Genomic DNA, 26,096 nt, shown 5'->3' with positions numbered 1-26,096 from the left:
AGCTCCTGTGACTACTGTGCTTCAGCAAAACGGTTGCATAAACCTTGTGTTCAAGTATCTGCTCCAGATCCAATGTTGACTTTTGCTGAACGTGTTGTTACGTTGAAGCTACGTGGACAATTCTCCCACACAACACTTCACTCTCTGCTCCTCAGACCCTGGCTTCTAAGCGCAATTTAGATGCGACTGTTACGTGCGTTCACACATAAAGCTCACACAGTATATGCTCTTTCAGTATCGAGTTATGCCTAGTGCTGGTGTGGAGGTTATGAAGAAGGAGCCGGGCACCTTAATTCTAGAAAGGTAAGTGAACGTAAGCTCAGGTCGCTGACTCTTCAGTGACTTAGAGCATAGTACGGAGGTATGAATCGGCACGTTGTACGCCTGTGAACACAAGTTAGCTACATCCTCCTACTCCAGAGGGAAGATTTGATTTGGTACCTAGCTGGTACTGAGAAACCTGCGTATCTCTTGTTACTCATCTTTTGTGAACGTTTTAATTGTGATGCGTGGATAGAACATATAAGAGAAAAAAAAAATACACTGGTGTGCCAAAATAGAAAAGATTTTGTGCAATTCATGAAGCCAACATGATAAAAGATGATCAAACTTTTCATTATCTTTTATTAATGTTGTAATATTTAAGTGCCAAATACTTCTAGTTACAACTTAGAGTATACAGGAATACTAAGTAAATCTATACTTCTGTTATTTACATTGCTTTTGTAACCATGACTTACATGGAAAACGGAGCGAAACCAGCTTTTTGATGAAAGCTGAATCTAGTTTAAAAGCGGTCATAAAAGTTACAGAGCTTTAATTTACAGTACATTTGTGTGAAAAGAAAAAAATCAAGTTGGTGCTTGAAGGAAGCATTGAAACTCAGTTTGCATTTGTATTTCCATATTTTCCGTCTTCTCTTGGGTCTGGCAAAATGCTACGTAATTCCAAGTGATACCTAGATCGTCACGTGTAAGTTTCCATTACTTTATCTCCAGTCAGTTTTAAAAAATGTTGACTGTTCTAGAAAGATTTCTGCTGTGTCAATAAAGCTGCATCTGAAATTGAAGGTTCCACTTTATGTGTAGCTGTATCTTTCCATTAGGTACGGAGGGTAGAGGAGAAACAGGAACTATTTTCCAAACAATTTGAATATTGTGTGAGTCAGTCTTACGACATGGGAAAAGTGCTGTCGGTACGCCCTTGATGGTTTCACCATCTCCTGTAAAATGCTGCAGTCAGTCTTGCGTCTTCCTAGCTTTCTGCCACTTTGTCAAGCACAAACAGAGGGGCAAGAATTCTGTTCCTGTTTGTTTCCACGATGCAGCCATTTAGCACCATTTCATCCAAAATGATGTGCACTCTGTCCAAATTGAACATGATCTAGAAACATTTCAAGTTAAGTACATTTTGAACAACATGGAGGTAATTCAGAGAAAATCTTAGGCACCTTAGTCTTTGATCAAAGTTTACAAAAATAGGTATTTATTAATTCTAGTGTATTTGGCTGTTTATTTTAATAGAGCTGGGGAAACGGTTCAACTGACGCTTTTCTGCCCGCAGAGATGTCAAAAGTTTGTAGTAGAGAAATTGAAGCCCCAGCAGTATCCCATCCTGGAAGATTACCACATAGTAGTAAAAGCAAGGTAAACTTGAGCTTAGGTGTAGGTCGTTAATTTTACTGTCTGCCTGAGCACCACGTATTGCTTGAATATAAAATGTTGTCGGGGGATAACAACCTTGAATGTGAAGGTGCGCAGATATTCTGCATTTCTTCTTAGAAAAGTAATTGTCAGTCAAATTCTTAAAAAATCTGATTCTCAAATCTTCCTTGCCCAAAGTTACTAACACTATTTGATCTGCTTGAAAATAGCTTAAGAGGAATATGCTGATACGTAAAGTTGAGTCATTGATCTAGTAATAAATCTCATAAAGAAGAGTAGCAAAAGTAAATAAATGGTTCATATTTTAAATGCTTTCTAAAAGATATTTATAATCTCTTAATGTTCACCTAAAGGAAAATAATCTGACACAACATGAATTTGTACTGTTGGAACAACAGTACAAACATCTGAAACAACATGGAATTTGTCCATAACCATGTCTGTCTTTCCTTAACATTATCTAACAGCATCCGTCTCAAAAAAAAATGATGACAGGCCTTACTCCGGTATTTAAGCGGCGGGCATTCTTCTGCATACCTTAGTGTTTTGTGTATCCGCTGAACAACTGCAAAGGGTTACTTAGTGAAAAAAGACTCTTACGTTGCCATTTATCACCAGAACCTGAAATGGAAATGGGCATAGCAAAAAAGCCCACTGGGTACATCTGTTACCCCTAACTGACACGCACGTACATAGAGAAGCGTGAATAACCCTTCGTCTGCCTTGCTCTCCACCCGTTGCTGCTCTTTTTCTGTGTTCTTCGCTGTGCTCAACAGATCAGCTTGGCCTTAATTTTGCTTCTCCTAGTTCTTGCCTGTGTATTGAGGACTACTGCAGTGGAGCTAGCAAGACACTTCACAGTAACTTCTAAATACATCCGGCAATACTTTTTTCCAACTTCGATGAGAGTCTCTTGAGTGCCTTCTCTGCCCATTATGCTATTTTTGATGCTATGGTTTGAGCTCAGGAAGACAGCCTGGTTTTGCTCTAGTCCTTGTATTTATGTTAGTGGACTTCCATTCTAGTCAGCGGAGTTGCAGGAGCCAGGTTTTTGAAGGCATCAACCTTTTCCTCTGCTCAGCACAATAAAGCTCAAGTCTCATTTTCTGAACATGGCTCAGGCATTTAAGAGGACTGCTCTGTCTCACGAGTTCTAGTGGATCTAACTACAGCGGTCTGCCCTGCTGCTCTGCCGAAGAGCAGGAACAGTGGGAGTACTGAACCGTACATGACAACAGCTGAGGAGCCACACATCTGTATATATTTGTTCCTCCTAGGTGGTAAATGCAAGTGGCGGGGAGACAACACCTTAAACCACCAGAGCTGCAATGACGTGAGCTCATGAAAGTGAACTGTCTTAGGTCTGAATTCAAGAAATGGATTTAAGTAACATTGAACATCCCCGTGCCTAGTTTTTTAGCACCTGTCTTTGAGAAGGGAATTCCTTAATCTGAGTTAGGTGCCTTATTTTCCCTGCAATGAGTGGTGAAAGTCGGACCCATCAAACAATTCAAAGGTTCTAGAGAACGGGGGCTGAAGCCAGTATTTAGGAATGCAGAGAGGGATTTTTCTGTAATCCTTTCTTTTAGATTCAGAAGCCCAAGTCATTACTTCAGGTAATGGGGACTGGCTTGGTCTCTTCTTTTAAAATGTCACAGTAGAGCTGCTGCCTGCCTGAAACCTGTAGAGGACGGAGGCTGAGCCGGTCCTCAGCCTGGGGGGTCCCAAACCCGCCTTTCTCTGTGGGCAAGCTTAGCTGAGTTGGTAGCAGCTGCACCTGCTGCCTTCTACTTCAGGTTCTCCTGCTGTCTGTAAAAGTTCTTGCGTATGACTCTCTAGCCCAGAGACGAGAGAAACTTGTTTTTGTCCCTGTCATGGTGATTGCTTCTGCTGCATACGTTAAAGCAAGAAGAGGGCACAGAGTATCTCATGTCAGCCTTGCCTGTGACCACCCTTCTAAGAGATGAAAAGTAGAAGCTTGAACTTGCTCAGGCTGAATTGTAGGATGAACCCGTATGTTCCAGTTGACGAGAATACAGCTAGCAGCCTGTCACCTTCCTCTGCCGTTTCAAATTGCTGTGAGTGCTCTGGGCTGAACTCAGTGCTGCTGTGTATTTGTGCCGAAGGGTAAGCAATTGTATCGCTGCTCCAACAACCGTGTTCTGCTTGACCAAGAGCACAGCATATCTAGGTATGTGTAGCAGCAGAATTCAGGCCCCCCAATAACTTCACTACTAGTTACTTGTATGTGAGGAAGAGAAACTACAGCTGTCAACAGGATCTTGGCTATGTCCATGGTTTATCAGATAACATCTAATTTGCTGGCCTAAACATAACCACCTAATTTAATTCTAAGTTGTATTTCAAATACCAGACTTCCTCCACTCTGACTGTAGGCCTAAATTGCTTCTAAAAATCAGACTCGTGCCTTTCAATACTGAGGAGCAATACTGTCCTTAAAACTTCAACAGTCTCAGTTTCTGTGGTTTCAGAGACAAAGGTAGTTGTTTTACTTTGCATGGCAGATTAAAGACTCAAGACAAATTTCTTCCTATGGTACACTTTTCAAGTAGATCAGTCTTTACACAAATATTTTAACCTGAGAAGTTAGGATTTCTTTATTCCAGTAATGTGAGAATTTTTAGGAAGACAGTTCTACTGCTGCTTAGTTCACCTCTGGCACTGCTCTACATAGGGCAAGAGGAAGCTAGGTAACATTCCATTCAGGTTTCAACAAGTGATAAAGCCAACTCCTCCTGCCTTTTAATTTTTACACTCTACCACTGATTCACAGTGCTCCAGTTTCCACGGCAGTGCGAGAGCTCCTGTCTCTCCAAGCCTTCCTCTTCCTTTGAGAGTCCCAAGGATCTAAAACCCAGAAGACTGGATCAACCAGGATCAGGGATGATGCAGCAACTTGCCACACCCACTTTATTTTTCTGCATCACCTTGTTTAAGAAAACATTTAAAACACAGCGCTGCTCTTTCCCCTGCTGCATTTCCTAAAGAGCTGATACCATGTGAAAGGAAAACTGCACCCACACCAATAAGCATCTTGCAGCTGTTCCACTCAAACCCAGTATGGTTAAATGAGACATCAATTCCCCTGCAGGGCCATTCCAGGTTATTTCAAAACTGGCCTTACTCCATTACAGAAAACAGTGGTACGATTTCTGTCCATCTGCAGTAACCTGTTAATCTCACAGTCATCATTCCAGAAGCAGCGATTTCACCTGCAGTTTGAATGGGGATACTAATACCATTCTGGAAAGATCTATCATCTTGATTTCGGAAGGTCCCAAAGCATTCTTTACCCTCAACCTAACATCCCGGCTTCCTTTTTCAGTTCCCTTCCCACCTCCCTTTACCATGCTGTTCTTGGCAAACAGTCAGATTGCACAGGGAGGAACCGTGGCTTTTTTCCCCTTCCTGTAAGTCTCATGACTATCCTCTACGGTTACATCTTGTCATACACACGCTGCCTAGCCATTCATGTCTGAATGCCCTGCCCAGCGAGGGATATGTATCTCTGATCCTCAGCAAGGCTCATCCTCCCACCTGTCACTTGTTTGGCAAGTGACCCCAAATTTCAGGGTTTAAAGCCTTGAAGTCATAGATCCACACCCAGCTGAAGAGCAGCAAAGCAAACCAGTTTGAGCAACAGGAAAAAGCTATATTCGGTGTGCACGCTGCCATGCGCACCACCCAGAGCTGTCATTTCAGGTCCTGCTTCCAGTAAGAATCCTGGCTGCCCACAAAAGAGAGTTAAGGGACTTTCCCTAGATCTGTGCAGAAGCTAACAGGAATTTTTAAACAAGTATGCAGAAGAAAACATGTATTAATGTCTGCACCTGTGGATAAAAGTCTGTAATAAAAGTTTTCAGAGCACCCAGCTAGGAAATACTCTTAACAAGTTGTCAGCCTAGGCAAAAGGTGAGCCCTCACTGTCTTTGGTTTACAGATTTCAGCCAGTGCTGTTGTGGCTGCGTACCTAGCAGTAGAAGTAAATGGCACCTACTACAATTGGTATTTAAATGTTATGCTGGTTTTTGGTAACTTTCAGAGCTGCCCTCATTAAAGAAAGACATTAATGGTACTTTCTACGATCACAAAGAGTTTTTATGGCACATACATACATACATACTAAGAGGAGGTAAACGTGACACAGTCTTGTGTCTCCTTCCAGAGAACTTTATATAGGCAGATCGTTAGGTGGGGGAGAGGGGAAGGAAAGGAAAAAGGCACATTTAGGACTTGCATGTGACAAATAACTTCTTCATATAGAGACATTTTAAGATATCTCAGGATTTCCCAGGCAAGTAATTAAGGGTGTGTACAGGCTTAAGAGATGATAAAGTGCAGCCAACACCTTGTGATCAGGTAACACACCCAGGAGCACAAACAAAAGCTTTGTAGATTACAGCACGGGGACTTACGGGGTAGACGGTTTGCTACTGAATATACAGCATTACAAAACTTTGATTTCCATCCTGGACATTCATCTTTAGCTGAAAATTAGTTGGAGTTGCTTCTTTTTTCAATCTAGAGTCACACATTCCGCCTTTATCTTTGCTAACGTTCCCTTTAAGTAACTTTTAGCCTATCTAACGGCAGGCAGATTTTAGGCACTGAAACCCATTTAACGCTTTCTGACCCTTTCTTTCTCAAACGACTATGCTGACATTAAATAGGAGACAAATGGTGCCTTCGAGTTCTGTGATATTCTAGAACAACAGTTTTAAGCTAATCCTTACAGGTTTCCACTTCATCCACTTTTTTACAGTACAAACTGAAGGGTATCCTTATAAATTCTCAGAATAAATTCATCACTCAATTTTCTTACTACTTAAATGCTTAAAGTGTTATTCCATGGGGGACTGAAGAATACAGTTGATTCACATGAAGCATTCCCTGTATCAAAGCTTTTTATCTATCCTAGGAGCAGCAGCAGCTAGTTGCAATGGAATGTAATGGTTTTTTTAGATCAAGACAACATTCTTTAAATGCTTGGTCCTAGAGCACCCTGTCTTCCCCCTCCCCTCCCACAAGGGGAACGTAAGTATCTGTTTCTTCTGTAAGTTAATAATGTGTCTTCAAGTAAGCTTTGCTTCACCAGTTCAAGCAATAAAAAAGTAAACTTTTTGTAATTTTAGAAACTCTTATGCTTACCAGCATATTGTACCCTACAAAGCTGCTGTGGTAACACTTGCGTTTTTATAGTCTCTTTGCCATCATCACACCAAGAAAGTAGCTCCTACACCATCCAGGCTGGAGTTTTAGAGGTACAGAAAATCCCACCCACTTATTTCATACACAGAAGTGAGGCTCATCTAGTGCTGTTAACACATCAGGAAGCAACACCCCTAGGACAATTTCAGTACTAGTTCATTCAACTGGCCCACAACACTACTCACAGATATTTTAAAAACAAACCAAACAACTTCAGAAATGTTATGTCATTCCGTCATAGGTACCCTTAAGTATGTGACCGACTCTCAGAATGAAAGGGGACATCATATAATGGCTAAATGCTTTACAATTCACACATAAAAGCTTCTGTAAAAACTATGGCTACTCTAGAGTTAAAGTAGTTACTTAACTGGCTAGTAGCTAATCGGTGTTCATTTTTGCAGTATGCATGAGAGAACTTTGCAATTGTTCATGCATTGTTTAGCATCATACACACCTATGTATGTCATACATACATATAAATATTATGTATGAATCCTGTTGGGCAGGATTCAGACTGGACCCAGTCTCTGCCTTGTGCCCAAGGTGCCCTTCAGGCCACGATGCAAGATAGGATGCAGGTGCCCTGGGTGAATTCGGGTGTTTGGACCTAAATGGAAGCTGGAGTCCCGCATTAGCAGGAGCTGCGTTGCCAGGAATGCTGGGGTAATGCACCGCGGCTGGGGAAGCTTTAAGAATCAGTGCACATGCTGCAGGCTTAGCATGGACTCCAGGAACATTTCAATTGCGTGATGGTCTCAGCCTTTAGATTTAACTGGGGTTTGCCCTGTGCATGGGTGAATAGCCTTCAATGATTATAATCTATTTTTCATGTTTTTTGATTTCATGTCATTTCCTACTATTTTTTGCATGTTAGTAAACACTACTTTCTATATAGAATAGCCACTATCACTTTTGCAAAAAACTTCCTATGGATCTGCACACAAAAATAACAGCGCAGAGACAGGAAGTCGTCACAGTCTCCTGCCAGATGCCCCGTATACAAAGATTCTGTAAATACTACTTGGTGTTCGCAGTTACAGACCTTGAGCCAGTACTTCCTCCACCAGATATTTTGCACCCAAGATAACCGTACTGAATGTAAGAGTTAGCTTAAGGCTATTTGGCAAAGGAAATGGTTTAATCCCAGGTGGGGATATTCTCTTACACACTATGAAAGTATATTGATGGATTATTGCTTGCACTGCATTAACATCTGAGACACTTGTAGTCCAGATCTTATGTTGTTCTTCTGGGCCTGCTATTCAAGCTGTTGTCAAAAATAAATACAATCCTGAACAGCCCACTTCTTCATCGTTACACCTCTGCTTTACATTTAATGTTGAGGGTATCTCACTTTATTTCAACTATTTTACGTATCCTCTCAACTTATGAAAAGCTCTTTTTCCTAAATGGGAGAATTATTTTGTACATCTATAGAAGTAAAATGTTTTATTTTAAAATTGTTCCTGAAATGTATAATGTATAAAAGTGCATTTCTGAATGGAAAAATTATGTACATCATGCATGTCATACATGTTGAGGAGAGACATATCAGACATGAGCTTTTCCAGTATTATTTCCAGTATTATCAAATAAGATAGTAACGTACACTCCTATTTTCCAAATATTTATATTCACACCCTCATGCAGACGAGACCCATGTAGAAGATGAATTTCTACAGGAGCCGTTCAGACACTGTATTGCACCCATTGCAAATGTTAGTGTGAGCGTGTAATGCAACTTCTCTAAACAATGCAGACTAGCACTGTATGCAGAAGCCCTTCTCGGCTATTAAATGGGCTACTGGTGATAACTGTAAGTGTATAACTACAGGAAATTCCTCTTGGTATGAAAACAATGACCAGAGGCAGGCAGAATTTAGAATCATCAGTACTGCAAGCAATCTAAGATAAAAAGAATCAGCTAATTGCAGACTCAGAGTACACCATATGGAAACATATGGGCTATTTTTATGTATAATTACTGAATAGGTCAGGTTAGTCTCTAATTCAGCAAAGCTCATGCACAAGTACACACAGTTCTAATCCTTAACTATAATAACTGAATACAAAAAATGTAGTTATACAATTGCTCAGAGATCTTCAGAGTCTCTTCATGCTGAAATTTCATTATTGCTCTTTTATAATATAAGTGAATTTAGGAGTGTTATATTAATACCACAGCATTTTGTGAATTTCAGGAAGGAAATACAGACAGTATATATACACATACATATATGTATATAAGTTCAGTAAATGGACAGAGTTCCAGCATGTAGCAAGCATTAAAATATTTACAAAAGTGAAATTAATTATTTCCTTTTGGGTTTTTTTTCAGTAAAGAAGTGAGAACAATTACAAGAAAAATTACAGAATTTTTCTATGTTCTTCATATATACTATTTCTTAAATAAGGTAAATAAACTAAATTACTTTAAAGTATTTGATTCCAGGGTGGCAACTATATTTCAGGTGTATAATGGAAACCGCTTTCTACCAGTAGATCTGCATTTAACCAACAACAAACATAGGCATAAGGATTGCTGGAGTGGAGTGAGCAGGCAGTGGGACTGGAAGAACTGAGGAGGAAGATGACTGTTTGTGCTACATTTTCCTGGTTTAATTTTCTTTGAATTCAGTATTGTATTTTATTTACTTGCTATTTGTGTTTAATTATTCAGGACTGTATTTTAGTATTTATTGTATTTGGTTTTAGTTCATTTTTTAATTATATTTTACTTAATACCCTGCAAATCCATACACATGAAAATACAGCTGTGTAAGGGGGCGGGAGGGAAAAGAAACAGGTACTGTGGCAATGCCTGGTTTCCTAAATTTCCTCCTCCCAGGCCTTTCTCTCTTTCCATTGATGTAGAAAGTAAAACTCACCTAGACTTTCATGAAGTAAGATCAAAGCGCAAACCTAATCTTACAATGATGCTACCGCTATTTGGCTCAAGACACAGCTGTAACATTCAGTTGTTATTACTGCAGTCATTTCAATATCTATTTCATTGTAAACTTAAAGAAAAAAGTAAAACCCTGAAGTAATAATTAGTTAAGCCTGAAAGTTCCCCCATGAATATAACTTTTCATGTCTAGGTGCTAATGGTACTTAGTTCTCTCTAAGCAAGCTCTCCCTGCCTTACTTTAAATGGTACCAGGCTTATCGTAATGACTGAGGATTTAAATAGGTGACCCTCATGAATATCAGCCGTGCTTTCAGAAAGGTGCCAAAATGGTGCTACTTACTGTAAGTGCAAAATTTGTGAAACCTCTGCATTGTCTCGACTGTTTGACAGTGTTATGAAGACAGTATGAACTGGAACGTACACCAAAAAGAGACAGACAAATGGATTTCTGATACTGAAAAGGATACATCTAATTCACTCTGCAAGGTAAAGAAATAGACAACCATTAGTTACAGTTTGATCTCTCATCTCATAGTCATTAGAAATTAGACATATCCCTTTAGAGGATAAAGAAAGTCTTCAAAATACAGATAAAAATTTTAGGGCGATTCAGATTTCTGTTCTGGACTGTACAATTACATGCTCTTTCCTGCAACACTGTTTTGCCTTTTATGTGTTACCTGCCTCTGTAACAAAAGCTAATGTCCTGAAATTTTTACTTAGAAAAACCCACTGAGGGTTACCCACAAGTAACAACTTGAATATACAGAGTGCCATCTGAATGAGTGGGTGGAAAACCAGCATCTCTGATCGTGGCAACGCCAGCCCTATATTCTCTCTTCCTCCTTCTGCAAAAACAGAATGTTAATGCCAAGTTTACAATTCATATAAAAACACAGTTAAAAATATTGCTGCAGATCATTTCAACAAAACACAGTTAAAAGTGTTGCTGCAGATCATTTCAACAGCAAAATCTAGACATTGTACATACCCATGGCTGTGGCAGCCGTGGCTGGATATATTAGGAGAGGGAAGGTAACTCCAAGCTTTGGACCCTTAGCACTTCTAACTGTTGCTCCAGCCCCAGCAACACAATTCTTCACATAGTCATAATTTCCTTTCTAGTCTTGGCCTGGATTTACCCCAAGTAGTTTTATTCATTTAACCAAAATGCCTGAGTTTGAAGCCCTTGTGGTCTCTGCAGTCAACAGAAGAGATGGGTATCTTCAACAGTTGACTCAGCACACTTGAGGCGTGACTCACTTTCTCAAGATACTCATCGGTCACCGCTGCCGGTAATGGGAGCTTAGGATGACCAAACTTCTAACTTAGGTGCCTCGGTTAAATGTCTAAATTTAGAAACAATTAATCACAGCCTCAGCAGTTAAGATCTTCCACAGTTAGGGTGGAGCTTCCCCGGTCTCTGCTGAAAGAGGGAATCTTTATCTGCTACTGAGGGAATTTAGTTTGCTAACAAGGTTTCAATTCACTGTCTAATCCTGGAGTTTTAGGCAGAGTTCCCACTGGTAAAATTGCTACTACTTCTATGGTCTAAAGATGCTCTAAACTGGACTAGTTCTAATCTACAGGCCTCCGCTGAGTGACCCTGCCATTCTTCAGCTAGAAATTTTTTATGCATCACAAAAATTGTATTTTAAGAGCCTGATCGGTTTGAGTTTTCTCAGCATTAAAAAGTAGTTGAAAACAGTGGAGTATGTATTCCGAACAGCATGCAGGGTTTTCCCTGGGTAGCCATTATAAAAGTGAAGGGGACTCACAATTACATCTCACAAGCAACTTCGAAAGCTTTCCCCCTAATTCTGTTAATGTTTGTTCTGGTATTTGAATTCAAGCTCTGTAAACTCCATTAGATAAAAAAAGAGTATGTGAGAATGTTTAAAGCTCACAAGCCTAAAAATAATAAATGACAAAATGTCCTTCTAGAGCAGGACAGATGTTCTTTCCTTTCCCAGAGTTTTGTCTCCATTGTCACCATCATAATTTGGGATTCTGCTAAAATTCTGCAAATCCTAAACATTAATCCATAGTAGTACAGACTTATACTTTCCTGCTCTGTGGTTTCTGCCAGAAACCCCAGCTAGAATTACAGCCCTCTTCTTCAGTGCTCTGCTGTTTATCGTTGTTATATGCTATTAAAAATAGAACCACAGAACGGCATGAGATTTCTTTAACCACCCCCCTTTTTGGTTCCCCTAGTTTCAAACCTTAAATGCTATGGAAAATACAAAAAACTCTGGTATGATGAATTCAGCAAATTTCTAACAACTATCAGCGGTTGGGTTATATGTGTGGTCAAGGAATTAGATGTACTACATTTATATGTATAAGAACTACATCTGGTTTTGCTCTGCCTCAAGTGAAGAAAAAAGTTGAGAAGTGGTTGGCAACTATTAGCTCAATTAGATAAATAACACGTGACAAAATTTTATTGTGCATTCCTGTGCTGCCGGGATCAAATTCCATTGCTGGTTATCACTCCTTTAGGTTGGGACTGCAATCATAACAATTTTAAGAGACAAATTCTGAACTTAGTACAGTCAGAAAGGGATATACTTTGTACCAGCAGCTTCAACAGGCTGGTGTGACGTTAGTTGAGATAATAGCCTAAAACATTTGCCAGGCATCTGAATAGTGAATGGTGCAGATGACCGTGTCAAGCATGTCCTTGAATTCACAGAGGGAGCTCTGCCATGTCTGCTGTGGTACTAATACTGGGAAACCAGTTACAGACCCTGCATACTGATCTCTTGTATGTATAATTACCAAAGTAATACCCTCCAGTGCACGGACGACGGAGGAAACTCTATCCAGTCTTCTTTTCCGAGAGGGATATTCAACGCATTTCAGCATAGACAAACTGAAGTTGTGCCCAAGTATGATTTCAGGCGAATTTGTTTACAAGAAGATTATTACAAATCCTATACTAAACAGCACATGTTCTAACCAGGATTATAATGCTGCGTTTTCAAACTTTGTAAAAACAAATAAACAAACAAATCTCCCACCAAAAGGAGTAGCGCCATTTTAACTGGAGCCACGTCTGATGTTGAATCCTCAACAAAATGACTATCTGTGTAATAGCTGTTTTATCAGATATCCACTGTTGCATGACAACAATATGGGGAGCACAAGTACAGACTGGTTTTTGAAGTTTCATTTGCTCCATCCCTCTGATCTTGTTCAGTAAGAGTGATATCAGCGCCCTGCTTAATGCTTACACCATCTTTATCGTGAATGAAGTGCATTTGGGGGGTGTAATGCTAAGAACTGCAAAAAAGAACTGTAAAGAAAAACCTCTTTATTTCTTTAAAATGTATAAAACGCCAGTGGCTAATTTAAGAGTAGATGACCCAAAGAAACCCCTGAGTATAAGCATATAAAAACATGCTTTTCTAACAGAAATATTTCTGGTATTCCTTGTCTGATGATTTATAACCCACATATACATCTACTTCTCTGAAAAATCAACTAATACTGGGTTTTTTTCCTTTCTTTTTTTTCTTCTTTTTTTTTACAGTGGTAATATTCATGCTAAAGAATTCAAAATTCTAAATGAATATTAAAAAAAAAAAATTTCTCCTTTGATTTATTCCCCAAAATGCCATATTCACTAAAGCTTTGAAAGAGAAATACTTCATAATAGATTCAATGTTTCACTCACCACTCTGCTGAAGTATTTGTCCAAAACTTCCACAAAATTATGAATTAGTTCATATACTGCCATCTCATTCTGAAATTAAATTAAAAACAAATGAATATTAAATAAGTAGCTAGAAAATGTAATTGTATTCTTTGTGCTATTTCCATTTGCGGTGTATGAAAAGCAACTAGAAAATATAATAAGACCTACAATAAAGCGCACAAGCTCAGGCCACCATAGCGAGAGGAGGTGTGGCTACCCAGCGGAGGTACCGAGAGCAGGGGAGTGCTCAGGGGCAGAAGCTTCAGGCCAGCCACACAAGTAAGCACTGCAGGACCCAATGGATTTGTCTCGCCTAGGCTGCTGCCATCCGATTGCATCCTTTGTTCCACCATCACCCAGGTTAGCTAGACAGGTACAGCTAACTTGGCTATGCGTACCCATGCTGAAGTCACACCGGCCAGCTGCAGCACAGAGCCCGGCTATGGTGCAGCAGTATAGATGGGCTATTTTTATGTGGTGTAGCAAAGCCAAAAGGATTTGCCCAAAATTGCATGCCATTATAACCCTGACTTGAAGACACTGTGGTAATCTTCCTTCCACACCACCCAATTAAAGTCTCCAATAGTAAGCACTGAATTAATTTCTGAGAACTGGGAATCAATGTAAACACTAAAGCCTTGCAGGCTCTGCCTGAACAGATGAAATAACAGTACTTGTCAATTTTCAGTCAGATACCTTTTTTTTAAAACACAATAAATTGGCATCTTTGTAGCTGACAGTATGGGAGTTTTTTCTTTGGCCGAGGAGGTTAAAAACAGTGAGCAGTTGGGGAAGTCAACGCGGATGAGACAGCTGATCTGGCTGTAATGCTAACATTTGTTGAGAAACCCCACCCTACATAAATTTGTTTAATCAAACATAAATTTAGAAAGCAGAATCAGTATAAGGCTCATGAATACTGCCTCATGATAAGAGTTCAGTCTACTGCTATAGAATGAAGTCAAACATACATTTTCTTTATACCTCTTTTTATTTCACAGAAATAAAAACGTCTTTTTGCAATGACTCCTTGAAATTCTGTAATTGCTATTGCAAAATTCCATGCTGGAAAAAGACTTGAGCTCTTGCCCGTGACTACTACAAGCTCTCGTGTCAAGAGTGTATATAATTCCTTACCTCTGTCTCGTTGATTCCAACGACTACAAAAAGGGCTGCATACTGTCGGTATACCAGCTTAAAGTCCTTATACTCAATGAAAGAGCACTAGGCAGAAGAAAAAAAAGAGTCACACGTAGTAGCTGCCATTTAAGCATACAACAGTATTAAGCACAGAGTGCTCAAAGAGCCTAAGCTTTCACGTTCGTAAGGCCCACAAAGAACAATGGATTTCCCAAGATCCACCAAACAGTTTTGACTTGAAAGAAATTTAGTAGGATAACTACTCCACAAAACTTTTCATCTACTGGCAGAAAACATGCTACCACTTTTTAAATGGAAAAACTGGAACATACAGAACAGAAGTGACTTGTTTGGGGTTTTAAAGCAGTCAATACTTCCCCTAAATTTTCATTTGGAAGCACTGCCAAAAGAGACAACCTCAAGGTAACTGTCATATTTAAAAAATGATCGATATTTTTATAAAAAAATTAAGAGTATTAGATTTCCAGACCCAAAGGGAAATTCCCATGTCTTTCACAATAAGACAGAAGCCAGCAGATGGTGCTGTTATACACTGCTTTACAAGTCGCCTCCTTTTTCTTAAGTATCATTTTGCTCAGTCCTTCAAATGGCAGCATACCGTTAGCTCTTTTGGTGAAGTTTCTGTTTGGAGACGCTCTTGCAAGCAGTGTGGAGGAGGTTAATTTCTTTGGTCACTGTCAATTCTGTGAACTAAGGTACTTTATATGAGGTTTCCTAGAATGAAATATGAGGACCACTGTTCGAGGACACAAGTAATGAAAAATAAAGCAGCTGACTTCAGAACAGAAACCAAAAAACTCTACTCAGTCCAAGTCACAGATTTCTCCTCCAATGCAAGTCGATGTGCTCAAAAGTTTTGCTAAGTTTGGTACTTTTCTTAAAGAACCAATGGCTCAATTAAGTGAGCCATGAAAATCTCAACTTTCATCTAAGAAATTTTCCAACTTCCGAGTTTTCTGACTTTCTTGCAGAAAGCGTGAACACTTTTTTTGAATAAAAATGCCTAATACAGAGGCCTAAAAATTTGTGTTTCCAAAACCCCCTGTGTTTTAGATAGTATTTTCATTATTTGGAATCCTCTCTCCTAAGTTTTTTATTTAAACTTGGAGCTGTCAGTATTATCCCTACTACCTTCTGGCAAAGCAGCAGTAATATCTCTCTATCAACCTCTACCAGACAAGCAATAACAGGATAAAATAAATTCTTCCTGTACTTCTGAGCTTCTTCAAACAAACAGGAGGAATCTTCATGACAGTGATACACAAAACTCCGAAATCACTGTAAGCCTCAGAAAAACGTATTTATTCAATGCAGAACAACAGTTCAACCCATCATCTAGAAACACAATCTTTTTCTTCATGGGTACAAATGAAGTAACGACCTGCAATGGAAACTGATGTGTTTTCAGAATTATCGACATGAAAGATATAAGATGTTGATAAAATAAAATGGCTAGGGGAAAAACTACAAAACTTACCTGATCCTTTGAACGGGAGAGACAGTTTTTGATTACTTCAGCTTCCAGCATTGTCCGTTTATTAATTTCTACATGCTCGTAATACCTAGAGAGCCTTGTTTGACCTTGTTTGTTTACCATAAGAAAAAATTTTATCATTTCTTTTTTGTTGATCTCAGCAGCAGATTTGAATATGGGGTGCAGGAATCAAGACGAGTATTTCTGTGAGGAAAAAAACAACACAATAGTATACATAGGAGTTATAAAAGACTTCCTAAAAGCTAGCTAGCCCAGATCCGCATATATTTAAGACTGAGTTTATTGTCAAAACATAGAATATAGGAAAAAAAAAATCTCTAGTCTTTTGCATGCATTCCATGAGTAAAACTCAATTTTTTTCTCACACAAATAATCACAAACTATCTAATAAATGTTAGCTTTCACATTATCAGGCAATTTAATTTTTTTGTAGGATTTGGGGAATTGGAGGAGTAAACAATTACTTCTTCAAAACCATAAATCTACTCACCATTTTCTTCCCGCATGCTAACTCATTTGAGAACATTATCAGAAATTTGCCCAATACCAAAACATAAGATTAACACAGCTTATAAGAGCAAAATTGGCCCATGAGAGCTTCTCCCCCCCGCCCCCCGACTTGTACTTAACAATTTCATTCATACTATCCTGACATCAGATTGAAGGGAGGGAGAACAAAGGGAAATGCATGGGCCACAACACATGACTATTTCTTTAATGCAGAATGAGAGCCTCCTAAATATTTGGGTATCAGCAGTATCAGCACACATCTTGAGCTGGACGAGGAGCTGCTGAAATCTGTTTTCTCCCATCTAGTTTCCCACACTGACGCGAAAGGTAGATTCTGCACTTAATGAAAACTAAGTGTGGGTCTTTGATAGCTAAGGAGAAACCTGTTCATGTTAATTACTCAAAACAGCTTAATCTCAATCTAAATAAATATTAATCCACACAATGCCACTGAAATAGTTATAGAATATAAATACGTCACATGCAACGTACAATGAAAAAGGCTATTAAAAAGAGCACAGCGTATATCAGAATCTGCTTGCTAAACAACTGAAATCTTTCATGTTTTGAAAAGCATGCAAAAAAGGTACGCAGCAGATGTAATCTTTTGAAATAGAAGTTCTGGGTTATTTTCTTTAATGCCAGAAAACAGCCACTGTCATGTTTTCCATCTGAGACTCTATTTGGATCACAGATTTATTGGCCCAAATGCTCTTGAGGTTTATGCACTGGAAATACAGCAACTACCACAAAAGCTATTTATTTATTTCAGTTCTGAAGAGTTGCTCCTTGCCTGGTGCAAATATTCTCTCCTAAGGTCTCACAGCTCCTGTGAGAAAGTCCAAGCTGGAAAAAACCATATCAGGAATCCACAGAACAATACAGTGTAGCTCTTTGTGTAAAAACAGTGTTATCAATGCAGAAAAGCAAAAGGGGAAAAAATACAAAAACCAAAATAGGTTCTGAGGCAGCAACGTCACAGACATTTAAACATGGGCTGATTTTTTATAACAAGGCAAGCTGCGTAGGTGCTGCCTCATATTATTAGCAACTTGAATAAACTGGCTATATACCATTCATGGGTGATAACATCTAAATCTTTCATGACAGTGATACAAAAAATCCCAATATATTGTGCTAACATTAGTTATTGCTTACTTCTGATTCATATTGGTCACCTCATTATTTTCTGAAAGAAAAGCCACCTCTATTATCATCACTCGGATCTCAAGAAAGCGATCCTGTTTTCCTCAGCGTACTGTAGTTTACTCCATATACAAAGAAGTTTAGATTTCTATACTGAATGTATCCTCACTGATTAGACCTGATACCGAGGATTCATTTCTTAACTAAGTGACACCTCCAGGGAATAGGAGTCCAGGATGAATCATCAGGACAAGACAGTCCGTTTGGAATTGTGGAAGTCTCAGAGCTTTCTCACCTCCACCAGGCACAGTGAAGTCTCTTCACGTCCAGAACAGGAGCGCACTTTTGTTGATCCTCTCCAACAGAAGAGTCATGGACGCTGGGCAGTGCTGCTGCAGTGGTGCACGTAGCTTGTCCACTGCGCCGCGTGCTTCTGAACTAGCACAAGTGGGTCTCTGAGAAAGAATGAACCAGGTAATTAAAACAAAAAAGGGCCCAGATAGAGATGTACGACGGGATCTTCAATGTCAGATGGCAGCTTAGGCTGACATTTACGACTAAATGGGAGAGTACCCTCTATACAAGCTTTTTTGCATTTAATATGTGGCTCTTTTTTTTCCCCCATTCTATTTGTATTGCTGCTTGAAGTTAGAGTTGCAATAAGAAGAGATGTCTTAATATTTTGAGGTATAAAGAAAGGTAAAACAGTGAGAAGACTTAGTCATTTTTTGATACAAACCTTCCATGAAGTAAGGATAAGAATGAATGACTCCTTCCAGCTCAGAATGAGGCACTCTAGCAAGGGCCAACCTCACGAGCAAAAGAAACCTGAAGCTTTAAAGCTACTTAAAAAGGGTTGTGGTCTGAAAGAGGAACAACCTAAGAAATGCTGCCCATTGTTTTAATGAAAAAAATAGCAAGCTCAGACACAGGAGACCAAAAGCTATGCACATTGTTCCTACCAACTGCAAAACATGTCTGTCCACGTGTCCTGGTTTCGGCAGGGATAGAGTTAATTTCCTTTCTAGTAGCTGGTACAGTGTTTTGGATTTAGGATGAGAACAAAGTTGATAACACACCGGTGTTTTAGTTGTTGCTAGGTAATGCTTACACTAGCCAAGGACTTTTCAGCTTCCCATGCTCTACTGACTGAGGAGGCTGGAGGTGCACAAGAAGCTGGGAGGGGGCACAGCCAAACTGGCCAAAGGGACATTCCATACCATGTGACGTCATGCTCAGTACATAAACTGGGAAAAGCTGGCCGGGGGGGCCGCTGCTCGGGGACTGGCTGGGCATCGGTCAGCGGGTGGTGAGCAATTGTGCTGTGCATCACTTGTTTTGTGTATTATTATTATTATTATCATATTATTATTATCATTTTATTTCAATTATTAAACTGTTTTTATCTCAACCCACGAGTCTTTCTAACTTGTGCTCTTCCAATTCTCTCCCCCATCCCACCGGGGGCGGGGGGAGTGAGCGAGCGGCTGCGTGGTGCTTAATTGCTGACTGAGATTAAACCACGACACCACGCTAAACAGATAATGACAGCGGCATAGACAGCTTTTCTTTTTTCTTCTTAGTTTTATGCTTCATCTTTATGTTTGGTACTGCTGAAGCATGAATTAATAGTCTTCTGTTTTGAACAAGTTGTTTCCAAGCTATTTTAATAATTTAGTCACAAATGGTACTGAGGAGTGTAAGTCCTGTTCTCAGAAATCAGCAAGTTGCACAAATCCATCCTAGAAGAGTAAAAACGGAAGGCTTAACATGTCTGCAGATATTCAAGTGGGACCTGAGGAAGGGAAGACAGTAAAACTACCCCAGGAGCACTGACAGAGCTGTTGTACTCTGAGTTACTGTTAAGCAATATATAACAGAAAAAAATATATGAAGAATTGATATGTATGGATCCTATTGCAGGATTGGCCCCAATCCTAATTATTCCTTTATTAACCTAGTCTTTCTACATGGTTAATCCCTTTCTGATGTTATGACTATTGTATCTGCGGGTAGTCTTATGAATGGCCTGGATTGTTTTACATGTGAAAATACTTTAGAGCAGATTTCTTTCTTTTTTTAATCCTCGCGAATACTCTTATCCAGAATAGATATTAAAAAAATGAATCATGTTGTAACGGAGGTAGAACCATAGTAGTAGTCAAGTGTGTTATCTGTAATTTATGAGACAATCATTATTCACAGTATTAGAAGAAGTGATCAACATCTGTAGGAAAGAGGTCCACTAGTATCACTAGTCATTTCTGTATTTTCCCACCAGCCCCAAAGACAGCTTCCAAAATTTTAGCCAGAAATTTTGCTCATATAAATGGCAGCACAAGCACACAATTTTGTGCAGAAACACTAGAATAAATTTACATGTACAGATAATATTTTTTTTAAATTTACAAAAAGCATGCGAGCATAGCTGTGGAATCTGATTTTGAGAATAACACCAGTGTTAAAAATATCTTAAGGGTTTTTTAATTTCCTTTAAAAATAATTCTGAAAAAAAAAATCATTTGTAGAAATAAAAACATTTGCTTGCACAATTTAGGCAAAAGAAGGAAATTACTGAGTTTTGTTTCTAACAAAATTTATTTCTTCTCCTTTCATCTTGGCTTTCCGATACAGACAACATGTTAAAATTAGTTTTGCATATATAAGATGTAAAGAAACCTGTGAAGTATAACAAACAAACAAAAAGCATATCTGTGCATGTTGATGGGTGGCGAAACTCCCATCCCTTCATCAAGTTCTACGTATTTGAGAAGCCACCTTTTACGATCAATAATCGGTACTCTACTTATGAAGATAGCTCCACTTCTGATACAACTCTTATGTGCTTTTCTGTGCATTCTCACGCACACGCCTGTGTGTATCCATGCACATACACACAAATCACGATGCTTTTATGCATACAGAATCAAATGATTCAAGTGAATTAGTGACGAGATGCAAGCTTTTCATCTCTCTGCCATGATTTTGCTCATTTTAGTAATGAAAAAACATTACTATCTGAAGGCTATTTGTCAGAAATGAATAGGCTGTCTCATTCCAGGTCACTGGACAACTATCTGCATCACAAATGTGCTCAGGAACAGAAGACTGGAAGGGACTACCCAGATCCTGATGGACTGTCAAGTCCAGCTCTCCCCATCACAGTCAACCATGCATTAGAAATTTTGTCCAGAATAGCCTACAGTATATGCTTTGTGCACACGCAATCTACAACCTATGAAACTCTATGACAGAATGAAGGCTCCCTAGAAACAAAAACCTCAGAAGGTATCACTTGGGGAAGATGTAAAAAGCCTTGAAATTGCAAACTTTCCTTCAAAATAAATTACCTTCCAGAGTGACTGAGTAGCACTCTCCTTTATGTCCTTTACAAAATATTTCTTCTGTAAGGATAATTTGGCATGCACACAAACGACATATAGTTTAACTACTGTGATTTAAATACGCGTTGTTACACTGTGTTAGATCTCAGCCTCATTAAAGTATCTGTCGCAGATAAGTATCTATGAGAGAAAACTGGTCTCATGATTGGCTTGTGTGACTCACACTGATAGATTGATGGAGTATGTCGTCGTTGATGACCTAACGATGGCTTTAACTCCTTTTAAACCAGCATATATGCAGAAGACTAAGGACCCGGGCTCATGAAGAGAGATGCTTCTGTATTTTACTCCCCCCGAAGCAGGCTCATCCCCCCCGCCTCTACAGGTAACTCCAGCCTTGTATTTCAAGACAAACTGAAACCTGCCTGAAACCTGAAAAATGCTGAAACAGAAACCATGACGGTTCAGGAACTGCTTCCAGGACATGTCAGCTCTGTAGGCTGCATAACCACATGAGACACCTCAAAGTAAGTTGTCCCTGTTTGTGAGTCACACCCCTAAATGCTGTCTTTTCAGATACTGGTTGAGACCTCTTAGAGAGGCAAAGCCTGCAATACCTGTTCTGTGGATAAAAAGGTCTTAATTCTCCAGCATGGCCAACCCAGCTGATTCTATATGCAGTAATATAAAACGTATTTTAAACATAATCTTAATTACTCCTCCAGTAGATACGAACACTTGACATATTAATTTATCAAAGATTTCACCAATATTTATACATACTCTGACACATAAATTATAAAAAAAGAAACACAACCTGAGTTTGAGACTTCTTGCAGTACAGTTATCATTCAAATTAGATTTGTGTCTCTCAAGCTAAAGCCACTCTAGTCAATGTCCACAGATTTAGAAGCATTTTAGTTACTGCGCTATAACAAAGTCCTGCAACATTCTAGGGCTCTCGGCTAAAATGTAAGAGATCAAATCTAGCAAACAAGAAATGCATGACTATATTTTTACAGATCTGCTTCACCAAGAATTAAAAATAATTGTTAGATAGAACTATAAGCAAGTAATTTACTGCGCTGTCCAACTCTAAACAAGTTGGTTTTCTGGATGCAGAGGTCTAGTTGCACTTTATGTGTGTACTAAATGTAGAACAAAATGGGTTAAACTGGAATTAAAGCATTAATGAAAAGAAAAAAGTTACTAAATGGTAGAGGCACAAACAAGTGACAGCATGGGACAAAATATTTTTGAGGTATATATTAGGCTATTGAGCTTCCTGGCTATGAATTTATTGTACAGAAGTATGTGGCAAATTAAGACCGCTGACGTTATCGATACCCTTGCTCTTCCTATTCTTGTTCAGACCATGGACAAGGCTTTAATAAATATCACATGCAGTGTTATTAATATTTATCCATAATAGTAATTACTTTTGTTTTCTAGATCTTATTACTGTACACGTTATAATTCATCCAAAGATGAACGAACTATGTCTATGTGGCTTTAGAATAAAATACTGTGTTCAACTTCAGGATCAGGCATTTTAAAAAAGCAACCTTATTAATCTAGGGAAGTCAGGGAGGAAGGAAAGAGTAAAAAAGTTTTCCTTTGCTGTTGAGTTGTCAAAATGCTGGCTCAATATAGTAACGGAATTAAATCGCAGTAACTCCCATATACTCAGGAATGAGGAATGTGCCGTAAGGTTGGAGCTAAACAAAAGGCTAAACTTGTTATGAGGTAAGTCTTAATTTTTAGTAATGATCTGATACTGTCAGTAGACAATGAAGAAAATCAGCTGAGGTGGAAAGCAGTTGGATTTAGATTGGCTAATCTGTATGGAATCAGGAAGACTGTAAATCAGCTGAGGTGGAAAGCAGTTGGATTTAGATTGGCTAATCTGTATGGAATCAGGAAGACTGTAGGATGAAATTTTAGCAGGAAATGATTTAATGGAGAAGGAAGGAAGGACTAGATAAACCAACTGAAATATCAATGCACACCTGAGGAGAGATTAGTAGAGAAAGGAAACACCAGTACTGAAACAAGTGGTATTTATTTTTTCAGTAATTAACAGAATTCCAGCTCTGTCAAGAATGAGCCCTGTTTAGGAAACTATCCATTTTCTTACTGAATGAGTACAGTATGTAAATATTTTGGAGAGAGGCAAAACCAAACTCCTACCTTACTTACAATGGGCGAACTACGGATCATTTCAAATAGGATGTGATGATAATTTGTAAATATTGCATTTCAGAGCAATATTTTGCAACTGAGGTAATTTCACCATATCCAAACTGCAGCATCAAACATGGCATTGCTCTCACAGATAAAATTGAGCCAGACAAAATAAACCAGTAACTTCTTGCAAAACCTTCCTCACATGGAAAAGACTTTTGAATAGCAAACATCGTGCACCTTCCCTTCTCAAGGAGGGAATACAGTACACACATCCCTTACCACTGAGGTACCATGAAGATAGCCGTTCATTTAAAAAAAGATTAGCCAACTTCCAGAGCCATACCATAAATTTAAGAAATCTATTCTAAAATCACCTCCATGCGGGGCAAATTCAGCGCACCATTAAACCGCTCTGAGTTTTAGAGACTTAAGCGTTTTAACCCCCGATTTGCTGTTTGCACAGCAGGAAGCAGACCCAGGCCCGGCCCGGCGGCATTCCCGCGGAGTGTTCCGAGAGCGTTTGACACTCCCGAGGCGCGGAGCTGCCGCGGCGCCGGCGAACCCGACCTCCGCCGCCTCAGCGTAACGCCACCGCTTCCGCTTTTCACTTCAGAGCGGACGGAAACCGCCCGCCCGCCCGCGCTCCCCCGCGGCGGCCGGGCCCGGGGCCGCCAGCCCCGACACCGACCCACCTGGGACGGGGCCGCGGGCGGGGTGGGGCCTCCCCCCTCGTCACGGCGGTGGCCGACGGCGGGTTGCCCCGGAGAGGGCGGGGGCAGCACGACAGAGACGGAGACAGACAGCGGCAGGGGCGGCTGCCCCACGGCTGTCCCCTGGGCGGTGTGCCGCCACCTCAGCCCCGAGAGGGGGCTCACGGCCGCGGCCCGCTCCCCCGCCCCCGGAGCACGCCGCTCACCTCCCCACCTGCGCATGCGCACTCCGCCACCTTGCCCGTCCGGGAGGAGGAAGCCGGAGGGCGAGGGGAGCGATTTCCCGGCATGCGCCGCGCCACTCCCCCCTCCCCTCCCCTCCCCGGCCGGCCGCGGGTGGGTGGGCCGACGGCTCGGCGGCTGTAATGGCGGCTGGCGGCGGCTCGGAGCTGCTCTGACACCCGGATACCGCTCGGCGCAGCCCCCCCCTCCTCCCCGCGCCCGGCCCGCCCCCCTCCTCCCCGCCCCAGCTAGCTCCGCTCACCCCCTCCCTGGCCCCTGCTCCAGGCCCCCGCCGCGGGACGAGGAGGAGGGCTCCCCGCAGACAATGGACGAGCACCCCGGAGCCGGAGGAGGCGGTGGGATGGCGGCCGCCCCGAGACCGCAGCAGCCACCGCCGCAGGCGGGTGGGAACATGAACCTGCAGTCGGGTGGGGGCTGCGTGGGGACCGGAGCCGGCGGAGGAGGAGGAGGGCAACAGCAGCAGCCCCAGGGCCCCGCGGCCCCGGCTGGTCAGGAGGCGGCGGGCCCCGCCGAGCTGTCCCGGCCCCAGCACTACACCATTCCGGGGATCCTGCACTACATCCAGCACGAGTGGGCTCGCTTCGAGATGGAGAGGGCGCACTGGGAGGTGGAGCGGGCCGAGCTTCAGGTACGGGGAGCGAGGGCGAGCTCTGTGCGGGGCGAGGCGCGGGCTGGGACCGGCTCGGTGGGCTCCGGGGACCGGGCCGCGCTCGGGGTGCGGGAGCAGAGCTGCCCGGGCGAGCGGAGCCCGTTGGGCCCCTGAGGCCGAGCCGGTCGCTGTGGCTCGGGGACGGTACCTGGGCGAGGTCCGGCGGGCGAAGCGGCGTCGCCGGCCGGCGGAGGCGGCGGAGGCGCAGCCCCTCACGGCCTGAGCTGGGCTCCTTTCCCTGGGGCAGCCATTTTGGTTTTTAGCATGGCGCCCGCCTGGGCTCCTGGCTCCGGAGGCAGCCCCTGCTCCGCAGGCCTCTCGCCCGTGCTCGCGTTGCGGGGCCCGGAGGACGGCTGGGGAAGGGCGGGCGGGCGCTGCCGCGGCGCGGGGCTGCTGACCCTCCTCCCCGCCCGCGGCAGGGCGAGCTGCGCCTTGACAGCTGCGATCATCTCCCTCAGCACAATGACTCCCGGGCTCTCTGGGCCGGCGGCCTCCTCAGCCCTGGGTGCGGGTTATGGGGAGCAAGAGCCTCCGGGCCTGGGAGGGCTGGTGCCTCCCTGAAGCTCAGCGAGCGGTTGCTTTGGGGGGAGAAGAGGGAGTTGCGAAGAGGCAGGAGTGCCTGCCTCCGGAGCAGGGAGAGGGCGAGGAAAGGGTGTTCAGGTAAATCTCAGGTAAAGGACTTGGCCAGGCACTCCGGTTTGAGACAGGTCGAGCGTGTGCTCGCTTTCTTTCTGTCTCGTTTCTTTGGAGATTTCGTATGGGAGAAACAACCGCTGAAGAACAGTGAGGAGTTGATGGGTCTGCAGCATAGTCATTTTAATATACATAAAAGTATGAACTTGGTCTCAGGACCAAAAATTGAATGACTCTTCAGGGTAGAGAGCAAGTGTTGGAATTCCAGTATAGATCTCTTGCCATTAATGTTTGCTTTTAGTAATTAGTAGAAGTATCCCTTCTATTACTCTTGCATGTAAAAATAAAACCATGCATAGACTATTACAAGTTTGTGTACAGATTACAAAATCCAATGAATGTGAGGTATCCGTATAGGGGTCATTATTCTTTTATAGGTCAGATATGTAGACAATAACAGTTAGCAAACTTTACTGCTTCTGAAGAATTTTTGGTGATTTTTGTATTG

The 26,096-nt window shown here is 41.5% G+C and overlaps 2 protein-coding genes across 10 annotated transcripts in view; one reads left to right on the top strand and one right to left on the bottom strand.

Annotated features, from left to right (window-relative positions):
* Nucleotides 1-596: 596 nt before the first annotated feature.
* Nucleotides 597-25,201, bottom strand: AP4S1 (adaptor related protein complex 4 subunit sigma 1). Of its 6 annotated transcripts, none has more exons than XM_076344993.1 (7): nt 25,104-25,201; nt 18,118-18,277; nt 16,149-16,349; nt 14,648-14,734; nt 13,490-13,558; nt 10,263-10,286; nt 597-1,383 (listed from the first exon to the last, which is right to left on the bottom strand). In XM_076344993.1, the coding sequence occupies exons 3-7, from the start codon at nt 16,284-16,286 to the stop codon at nt 1,255-1,257; spliced, it is 447 nt and encodes a 148-aa protein (XP_076201108.1). In that variant the 5' UTR covers nt 16,287-16,349; nt 18,118-18,277; nt 25,104-25,201; the 3' UTR covers nt 597-1,254. The 6 variants fall into 6 exon arrangements, with proteins under 6 accessions (XP_076201108.1, XP_076201104.1, XP_076201103.1 ...); XM_076344989.1 differs by lacking the exon at nt 25,104-25,201 and adding an exon at nt 24,278-24,345; XM_076344988.1 differs by lacking the exon at nt 25,104-25,201 and adding an exon at nt 24,270-24,344.
* The window catches only part of STRN3 (striatin 3), a 70,332-nt gene continuing 68,776 nt past the window's right edge, over nt 24,541-26,096 (top strand). For 3 of the 4 annotated variants that reach the window (XM_076344986.1, XM_076344985.1, XM_076344984.1), the window contains exon 1: nt 24,541-24,934. In XM_076344986.1, coding sequence (XP_076201101.1) covers nt 24,611-24,934 — 324 coding nt within the window. In that variant the 5' untranslated portion in view covers nt 24,541-24,610. The remainder of the gene's footprint in view (nt 24,935-26,096) is intronic. The other variant, XM_076344987.1, reaches the window with a different exon arrangement.

Source organism: Aptenodytes patagonicus, chromosome 7, assembly GCF_965638725.1.
Source record: "Aptenodytes patagonicus chromosome 7, bAptPat1.pri.cur, whole genome shotgun sequence".
Taxonomy (NCBI): domain Eukaryota; kingdom Metazoa; phylum Chordata; class Aves; order Sphenisciformes; family Spheniscidae; genus Aptenodytes; species Aptenodytes patagonicus.
The sequence above is the reverse complement of the archived record's forward strand: the minus strand, read 5'-3'. Positions and strand labels throughout refer to the sequence as shown.

Coding starts and splice junctions, on each gene's coding strand:
- AP4S1 (XM_076344993.1), bottom strand. CDS start 16,286: ATGATAAAATTTTTTCTTATGGTAAACAAACAAGGTCAAACAAGGCTC. Junction 10,287..13,489: donor ACAAATACTTCAGCAGAGTG/GTGAGTGAAACA, acceptor TTTACCTTGCAG/AGTGAATTAGATGTATCCTT. Junction 1,384..10,262: donor AATTAGATGTATCCTTTTCA/GTATCAGAAATC, acceptor AAATGTTTCTAG/ATCATGTTCAATTTGGACAG.